General features: G+C 44.8%; 1 protein-coding gene across 1 annotated transcript; it reads right to left on the reverse strand.

Annotated features, from left to right (window-relative positions):
- Nucleotides 1-5065: 5065 nt before the first annotated feature.
- Nucleotides 5066-7966, reverse strand: MSC (musculin). Its single transcript, XM_034763103.1, has 2 exons — nucleotides 7337-7966; nucleotides 5066-6122 (listed from the first exon to the last, which is right to left on the reverse strand). Exons 1-2 carry the CDS (start codon nucleotides 7844-7846, stop codon nucleotides 6036-6038), a joined length of 597 nt encoding a protein of 198 aa, XP_034618994.1. The 5' UTR covers nucleotides 7847-7966; the 3' UTR covers nucleotides 5066-6035.
- Between the last annotated feature and the right edge of the window lie 1600 nt (nucleotides 7967-9566).

The raw sequence follows: 9566 nt of genomic DNA on the forward strand, positions 1-9566 counted from the left end.
AGCAACTAAATACTGACAAATGCTTATATACAAATGCTGGAAATCTTAAGATGGGTGAACTAGAATGCCTGGCATTAAATGAAGATATTGGTATAACAGGCATCACAGAAACTTGATAGAATAAGGATAATCAATAGGACACATTAATACCAGGGTACAAAAGATATAGGAATGACAGAGCAGGTGACGTTGGTGGGGGAGCGGCACTATATCTGAAAGAAAGCATAGAGTCAAATAAGATGAGAATCTTAAATGAATCATACTGTACCATAGAATCTCTATGGATGGAAATTACATGACTGAACAATAAGAATACAGCAGTAGAATGGGCCTTAGATTTCTGAGTCCCTTAGGGCCAGATTTGTAAAGGCATTTAGGCACTTAAAGATGTAGATAGGCACCTTGGGATTTTCAAAAGTACCTGAGGCTATGTCTACACTACAGCCAGGATCTACGCTCTGAGATCGATCCACCGGTGGTTGATTTGGTGGGTCTAGTGAAGACCTGCCAAATCAACAGCAGATCGCTCTCCAGTCAACCCTTGTTCTCTACCCCCCGACGAGAAGAGTAAGGTAAGTCGACGGGAGAGTTTCTCCCATCGACCCCCCGCAGTGTAGACCCCGTGGTAACTCGACCTAAGGTATGTTGACTCCAGCTACGTTATTCACATAGCTGGAGTTGAGTAGCATAGGTCGACTTACAGTGTAGACATAGCCTAAGTGTGTAAATCCCATGGATTTAGCTTGAAAAAGGTCCTTAGTCTCTTTTGAAAAATTTATTTTGTATCTTTGAATGCATCAGTTATTTGCTAAGGGCAGGGCCGGCTCCAGGCACCAGCTTAACAAGCAGGTGCTTGGGGCGGCCAAGGGAGAGGGGCGGCACCTGCGGCAATTCGGGGGTGGCAGGTCCCTCACTCCCTCTAGGAGCAAAGGACCTGCTGCTGAACTGCCGCCGCCGATCACAGCTTTATTTTTTTTTCCAATTGCCGCTGCCAATCGCAATTGCGATCACGGCTTTTTTTTTTTTTTTTTTTTGCTTGGGGCGTCAGAAATGCTGGAGCTGGCCCTGGCTAAGGCTGAAATTCACCAGTGCTTTGCAAAGCCTTGCACTGGTCCTCCACTCCACTGGAGATTCATAGATTATAATGCCAGAAGGGACCATTGTGATCGTCTAGTCCTGTATAACACAGGCCACAGCACTTCCCTGAATTAATTCCTGTTTGAACTAGATCATATCTTTTAGGAAAACATGCAGTTTTGATTTTAAAATATCTCTGGGCAATGGGCAAAGCAGCTGTAGGTGGGGAGAGGCTTAGCATCCCCTGTGGACTGCATGAAGGCTCTGTGCACAAATCCTGCATAAGCTAGTGAGGGGTGGATAGCAGTGATGTGAGTGACCCAATGGTGGAACCATAGAACTTTTATTTACATTGACCCAGTGGGTGCAATATATCTTGGGTCAGATTCTTCCCCTTTGTCATGCTCAGTAGTATCTTGTCTCATGGTACCAAAGAAAAACTTTCTAACTTTAAAGGTAGTTAAGCTCTGGAATAGGCTTCCAAGAGAAGTTGTGGAATCTCCATCATTGGATGTTTTTAAGTACACATTGGACAAACACCTGTCAGGGATGGTTTAGGTTTATTCCTGCCTCAGCACAGGGGACAAGACTTGATGACTTGCCAAGGTCCCTTCCAGCTCTACATTATATAATTCTATTATTTAGTTAAATAGGACTACTGGTAGAGAAAGGGACTGCTCATCATGTGGCAAAATAGATGGGAGCATCTGGCTCCATGCAAGTCATGTGAAGAGGATGAAACTACCCTGAGCTTGGGTTGACGGATAGATTCCAGGTTCCAAAACCCCATGTCTTTCCGCTCTTCTCATTTTCTCAGGTAGAGCTCAAACATTTAGGTTTTAACTGAGCAGATTTAATTTTTACTCTAAATCTGGGGTGAATCTGAAGTTTTAAAAATAACATGCTTATGATTTACCCAAATTCAAAAGGTGTGTCTTGAGCATTTCTTAAAGGCAAACTACATCTGTTTTGTTCAGATTGATATTTTTATCATTCATAATATAAGAGGCATTTCTTTCCATGTCTAAAGAGTGGCATGTATTGGAGATTTGTGTGTGTGTGTGTGTGTGTACACGTATATATCTCTATACACTTTTCTTGTTGGAGGCAATTATCTTGACAGTGATGTGATATTTGCTATACGAAAGCTGCATGTAAAGAACCGCAAACAGATTTCCATGCAGCTTTTATACTAATTTGAAAATCATAAACAGAATTTTGGGGGGGAAATGCTTCTTCAGATATGTCAAAGTGGGCATGTATCAAAGGGTGGGAATTGGCCCTTAAGATTTCATATTTAACGGGTCTTCCTGAGTAAAGACTGAATTAGAATTGCAGCTGATTTATCCTTTCATTTTTAAAATATTAAGACTAGGGTGAGATTAATAAATGAACCTGGGATCAGGATGGGCTTACTCTGTACCTTGTGCCAGTGTCACAAAAGATGGGACTATATAACAAAAAGGACAGTGAGCTTAGAAATGCCAGTTGTAATTAAAAGCTTAGCTGCTTCTTATCTTTCATCTTTGCAGATCGCTGGTCTGGACATGCTATGCATTTTTTATTCATTTTAAGCATAAAAGAAACTAGCCCACCCCTTTCCAGGTTCAGGTAACTCACACCCAGCCCAACAAAATGGTGCCACTCTTTTAAAATAGAATTGAAATTCTCCATCAGGATGGCAAAACCCAAGGAAGAAAGCCCAAATCCTATAATTCCCCCTTGGAAATGTTTAAGTGCTTAAAACAGGGGTTTCTAACAAACAGGTCACATGACCGAGATCCTGCTATTTCTGAGTTTTGCCTGCGAAAGGCTGCTAGAGCAGAGCCAGAGTGTTGCTTTAATATAGACCAGGCATGCTAGAGTTTACAGCCTGCCCTACCCATTCCCCCAGGCAGGGCAGCATGTTCACCCACAGCAAGTTAGTGCAAATGAGCAGCTCACTTTTTGCGTTACAAAATGCTTCTCGGTGACAGATCAGAAGGAAAAAGCTCCTTGAGATGCCCTTAAGAAAATATTTATGAACACAGGAATTAAAATTGAGTGAATTCTTGAAAATATTACGATCAAATCTTGAGGTGCATTTAACTGAAGAGCATATGTGAAATCTGCACTTCTACAATTGTCATGTTATTATAGATATTTATTATCTTTTTAAAAAGCCTACAATGAAGAAGCAGGTAATATAAATGTATTCCTTGTTTTTTGACAAACAACTTTATTTTATATTCTATAGGCACAAGTGAGTGTGCTTTAGAGACCGTATTGTATGGCACACTGATTGCAGCTGAAAGAGATTTCTATCCTTTGCATGCTCCGTCCCCCAATTTTTGACTTACTATATTTACTTCATATATAACTGGTTCATATTTTGGGCCTTTTTTCTTTCCATTCTTTTCAACGTTTCCACTCTAATCTTTCTATACCGATTAAACTTTTACATTCCTTCAATGTTTCTCCAGTCTCCTAGAGTCATTTACCAAGTACAGTGGGGATCAGGGCCAAAAACAGCTCAAGATCACAAATAAGATTATCTCAAGTGGCACCTCAGTGAAATTGCTAAATAATCTTTTCTCAAGGACCCAGAACTGTAAACATGAGGCTGATTTCTTCAATATATTACACCTTAAGGCTTTTCCTCTTCGCTAGGATATCTTTTCTCTCTTACCTTACTTCCTAGTGAGGGTGAGTATCTTTCAGTTATGTGGGTGCAAACTAGGAGAAGCTCGAACTTCCTTCAATAGAGTTATTCCAGATGTAACTGGAAGCAACATCTGATGGTCTATGGACTCAGTCCAACTCCTATTAAAGTCACTGGGAAGACGCCTATTGACTTCAATGGGTACTGGATCAAGTCCCAACTTCTGTTGTGCAGGAATCATTTTTTAACTTGATGGTAAGGAGAGCAACTTAACTAAATTGTTCACTTAATTCTTCCCACAGGGGACAACCAGATACTAAGCAGGAGTACAAGCTAGTCTCTGGGAGATTGGACAGTGCAGGCTGCTTTCCAGTATACTTTTCAAGGAATCTCACTCTGCTATAAAGACACAGGAGTTAAGCCACTTCTTGTTAAACAAATGCTACTTTATCCTATTGCTTAAATTGAGATGAGGCCTCGTCTTTTCTAAAAGGATTCAACCCTCCCCCTCATTGCGATGATTGTGAGCTAAACCCAAAGAAAATATTTTCTGAAAACAAATCTTATCTCAGGATTTTTAATCTTAGGAGTTAAGAAACAGGAAAGGTCTGCTTCCAACTAGCAAAACTCAGCTGGCTTTCCCACTGCACAAATACAAATAAAAGCAAAGCTGACTGCAGCTTGAATGGTAGAATGACAAGGAACAGTTGCAAAAGATTATTACATTATCTTTCAGGATTCGAAAAGGAATGTATTGTTGACATCCATTTGTTAATCTACATGTATTTTTCTTTTCTGTGAATCAATGTATTCTGTAAATCTTTCAAACATGCTTTTCTCTCCTGACTGATGTGTTACTGTAATATACGTGAATTGTTTTGGTGGGCTGGAGGGAGTAATGCTATTGTCTGTCTGTGTTACTAGAGAATATCCCCACCCAAAAGATGAAGAAAAAAAAGAAACAATGTGTTGATAAGGGCAGATTTCAGGAACACCTTTATAATGAATATTTTTATATCTGGTCTACACTTAAAAATTAGATCAACCTCTCTATGTCACTCAAAGGGTTGCACCCTGAGTGCCACAGTTAAGACGACCCAATTCCTGGCGTAGATGCAGCTAGGCCAATGGAAGAATTATTTTATCGACTTAGCTACTGCCTCTCCAAGAGATGGATTAACTACAGCAATGGAAAAACTCCTTCTGTCAATGTAGGAAGCATCTACACTGTGGTGCTACAAGGACACAGCTGCAGCGCTGTAATCGTGCTGCTGTAGCAGCTGTAGTGTAGACATACCCTTACTTTGATGCAGTCAGACACTACCATAGCACCAGCAAGTCAGTGAATTGTTGTAACAAAGCTTTTAATATCCTTTATAAAAAAATAAAGTTATTTACATTTGCAACTCATTTGATGGCGTCCTCATTACAACACTTTACTGGATGAAGAAATGTCACTAGAATACACATTAGGGTTAGTATCCTTCATAGATGAGCATAATATGACAGGACAGACTGTTAAAAATATTTTAAAATTCCTGATCTTCTATAGCTTGATACAAATACATTCCTTACAACTCATGTACCCCAGTTTTAGAGTAAGCAGGATCCCTTCCAGGTTAAGACATGGGATCTTTGTCCTATCTAGTAACGTGTCCTAGGGATAGTTGCTGCTCTTGTATATGGCACCTTGACACACAAAAAAGGGCAATAACCTAATTCCAAGGCCCATAACCTAACTGCAGGACCTTGCTTATGCTACTTCAATGTCTTTAAGAAAAATCTAGTTAAAAGGACAAAAGTAATATGACTATATTTATTGCATAGCTGCAGGAAATAGGATTCATGAATACAAAAGCCATCGAAATATATTATAAATCTATTTGAGTATCAAAACTACTCTAGAATACTGCTTTGCTTTAGAATACAAATAACACTGTTTGGGATTAGTTTGTAGAGTCTGATTTTGGTCCATGCTGTTAATTCTATAATGTTATAATCCTCTTCCATTACTTTAAAAGCCTCAGGTCAACAGGTCCTCAGGCAGTGGTAGTAATGATGCAGCAAAAGAAAGGCCTTTCCAAATCCCGGACTTCAGCTGCTGCAGCCAGTTCAGAGAAATTCCCATCTCACCTCCTCCCTTCTTTATTCCTTCCCTTTAAGTGCATTTACCCTCAGAACTATAAGGGAAAGAAGGGGTAGGGTACAAAGATTTCACACCGTTTGTTAGAGATGGGTTCTAGTCACCATCCTTTAGCTGTGTGCCCATAAATCATAGCTCTTAAAAATATCCAGCAAAAAGTTAGCTTTACTTCAGCTAAGCTGTAGTTCCACATAGTCTGTTAGCTGTAGAAACTTCTTTGGTGTCAGATTCTGGTCGTCCGGAAACCACAAATGGCCAAGTCTGTAAACAAAAAAGGCATTTCACATTAGAAGGATGGTTGCACTATAAAGTAAAACTGGAGCTTTTATTAACAGTTAATTTCCTAGCATCCCATATTTAAAAAACAAACAACAGTTTTAGTCACACTGGGAAGCACTACAAACTGGTTCTCTAAAAAGTATTATTAATTGGAATCAAATGCACCTTAACTTATTATTACCAGCATCCACTTATTCATGTCCAAACATATATTTTAAAAATGCCTTGTAACGGATTTCCTAGTTTTTAAACTAGTGCTAAATAATCAACCATCCGAATACATTTAGAAAGACAAAACAGCAATCCTCTTCTTTATGCTTCACCTCTTAAATTTTGGATTTAGTGAAAGCTTGTGCTGCAAAATGACCTGAAGAATGAATTATATTTTCCTCAGTCATTTAACTTGCCTGATAGCCAAAGAATGAATTCGTTAAAGGTTTCTGATTCAAACTCCCCAACATAAACATATCTAGCCTCTGCATCACTTTAGGCCAACGTTGGCTCTTCGTTATACTGGCGTAAACGGGATGATTGCAATTTTTTTCAAAGCTGTAGCTGAGCGGAGAATTGGGGTCTTGCTTAAATAATAAACAACACTCTGCTGGACTGATCTACACAGTTTAAAGAAATAGGGGGAAATCTAAAAACGCTGGAAAATGTAGTATACCAGCTACAGACACGCTGAAGTTAAACATCAGAAGTAAGAGTTAGACCAGATGAGTTAGATCACTAATTATTTTTCAGGGGGAAATGTCAGCGTATAAAAATAAACACATGTCGACGGGTCTGTTCTTCCTCTCCACAAACACCCCCGCTCCCAGAGCTACTACGTGTTCATCCCCAACGCGCACAGCTCTCTCTGAGCAGGGACTGGACGGACTCGGGCTCCACGATGAAGGTTTCAGACCCACAAGTGGCTGCCGTTGTTCGGTGCCCAGCTTGACACGCCTGAAACCGGATTGACAGGGCCGGGCGCGCCAAGCCATCGGCTTCTTGCAGCTCAGCACCTCCGCGAAGCAGGCTCTGGGTGTGCGAGGTTGCTCCCTCCCCCACCCCCCAAAAAAATCAGATGCCTCTTAGAAAAGTGGCCCTTGTCTGCCATCCCTCTGTCCGTCCATCCTGCCCCCCAGGCCTGTCGGGCCCATCCACCTAGGGGCGGGCCAGCCTCGCCTCGCCTGGGGGGGGGGGGCGCTTACCAGGTTGACAGGGTGCACGTAGCCGTTCTCGTAGCGATCCTCCTGCAGCAGCTGCCGGAGGTGGGCGATGTAGCTGGACGCGAGGCGCAGCGTGTCCAGCTTGGAGAGCTTGGTGTCGGGCGGCACCCAGGGCAGGCTGGTCTTGAGGCGGGAGAACGCCTTGCTCAGCACCCGCATGCGGGCCCGCTCGCGGGCGTTGGCCGCGTTGCGCTGCGACTGCTTGCACTCGCCCGACGCGCCCCTGGGCAGCAGCGGCGGCTGCTTCTTGCCGCCCGCCCGGGCCCGCTTCCTCTTGCAGCCCCCGGCCGGCCCCTCCGCCGCGCAGCGCCCCTCGCCGTCCTCCTCTTCCTCCTCCTCGTCCTCCTCCTCGGCCGCGGAGGACTGGTCCGCCGAGGGGTAGAGCGGGCCGCGGGGCTGGCGCTGGGCGGCGGGCGGCGGGTAGCCCAGCTGCAGCCCCCGCAGCTCCATGGCGGGCAGCTCCTCCGCGTCGCTGGCCGAGCCGGTGGACATGGCACGCGCCCTTCCCCCGGGGAGAGACGGGCTCGGGGGGCAGCGGCGCCGGGCAGGCAGCGCAGGCGAGGAGTCCGCCCAGCCCCGCGGCCGCCCCGCCCTCACCCCGCGCCGGGAGGCTCGGGGGGATGCCCCCAGCCGACGGGGCTATATAGCCGGGGCCCAGAGCGAACCATCTGCAGAGGGGGAGGGGGCGAGGGAGGGCAAGGGGCTGGGGGGCTCCCCCTCCTCCCTGCGCACACACGGCCACGGGCAACGCGCCCGGAGCTCGCCCCAGCACCGCCTGAGCCCTTCCCCAGCGCCGCAGGGTGCGCCCAGCAGCCCCGCCAGGGACCCCGGCGCTGCAGTGGGAACCGGAGCGAAGGGCTGGGGAGGAAGGGGTCAAGCGCCCCCCACCCCGCGGGCACGGGAACAATTTATATAGCGGGGGGTGCTGAGAGCCATTGAACCAAAGGGTAACCCCTGTATCTAACCGAAACCACTTCACCTAGTTCCAGCACCTGTGCTTTGGGCGGCTCCTCTGCCCCTGTCTGCACAGTCTGTGGGAAACAACGCAGTGATTCCCAGTTGCCCCGAAACCCCAAAGCTCCGCCGGGCCCTTCGCAGGGGGGTGGAGCTCGGCAGGGACATCCCCACTGCCTGGCCCCGGGAACCGAAACCGCAGAGTGGTGATCCTGCCGTCCTTGCTCAGGCCAAGCGTCCATTGGGTCAATGCCTGAGTGGGGACTGACAGCTCTGTTGTATTATTATCATATACCTGTAGCTGCAATAGAGTGATCGGCACTTTACTGCGACACTGTCCCAAAGAACTTACAGTCAAATCCCCTTCGTCATTCAGGGCTTTCCGAATAAGACTAGATCGAAGATGCCTGGCCTCATTTTTCGGGACGGCTCTGCAATGGTAGGCAATAGGCCAAACCTACAGCGGCTGTAGCACCCCTGCTATAAATGGAGTTCCACCTGTTACGGACGTGGCCCTCATTGATTTATAGGCAGTGACTTTGTTGGAGAGCGAGCGAGGAAACAATACTATAGCTGAAAACCAAGTAGGTTTTTTTAATGAGTAATGTAATTAAAAGTCACTAAAAAGAAATGACATATATCTTGGCATTACGAATAACTTGCACAAAGGTATAGAAAGTGGCAAACGGATATAAATGGGTCTGGAGATTTCTTCTCCCCTAGAGCAATCTTAATTGAATCAAACCAATCTGGAATCCGTATAGTTCTGTTACATATACGAATTTAAACGAGGCAGCTTTCCTGTAAAAGTTCATCAGAGTTTGCACATTCCGTTTTGCAGTTCTCATGTAGCACTGCACAGAGGAAAATACTCAGTCCACTGGCAATGGTAATATACAAATGCAATATAGAAATAACTTTGATAAAAGCAGAATAAAAATCTCCTTCCTAAAATGAATACCCAACTCTTGTTTATTTCATTGGCCTTCTCGACCCTGTCTGGATACAATTAACTAGAATAAATGTTCCAGTTTGCAGAGAATATATGGATCTGATGGTTATAACAGGTGGAAAGATCTGTCTTAAATCTTGCTCCTTAATCTTTTCGATACATTCATCTCTCGAGCAAAATGGCAACTTCCCCTTTGCTACAATTCCTGGCACAATTCTCCTTGTTTTCGTGACCAGTTTCACCCAGCGCTTTGTAATTTGCTCCTCACGAGTTTTGCGATCTTACTCTGGGGGCACTTAACGTTGT

The sequence above is a fragment of the Trachemys scripta genome, chromosome 2, assembly GCF_013100865.1.
Source record: "Trachemys scripta elegans isolate TJP31775 chromosome 2, CAS_Tse_1.0, whole genome shotgun sequence".
NCBI lineage: Eukaryota > Metazoa > Chordata > Testudines > Emydidae > Trachemys > Trachemys scripta.

What these genes read in the sequence shown, in the direction of transcription:
- MSC (XM_034763103.1), bottom strand. Translation starts at nt 7,846, where the DNA reads ATGTCCACCGGCTCGGCCAGCGACGCGGAGGAGCTGCCCGCCATGGAG. An exon ending in ACGTGCACCCTGTCAACCTG is followed by an intron (nt 6,123 to 7,336) that starts GTAAGCGCCCCC and finishes TTTTGTTTACAG; the next exon opens with ACTTGGCCATTTGTGGTTTC.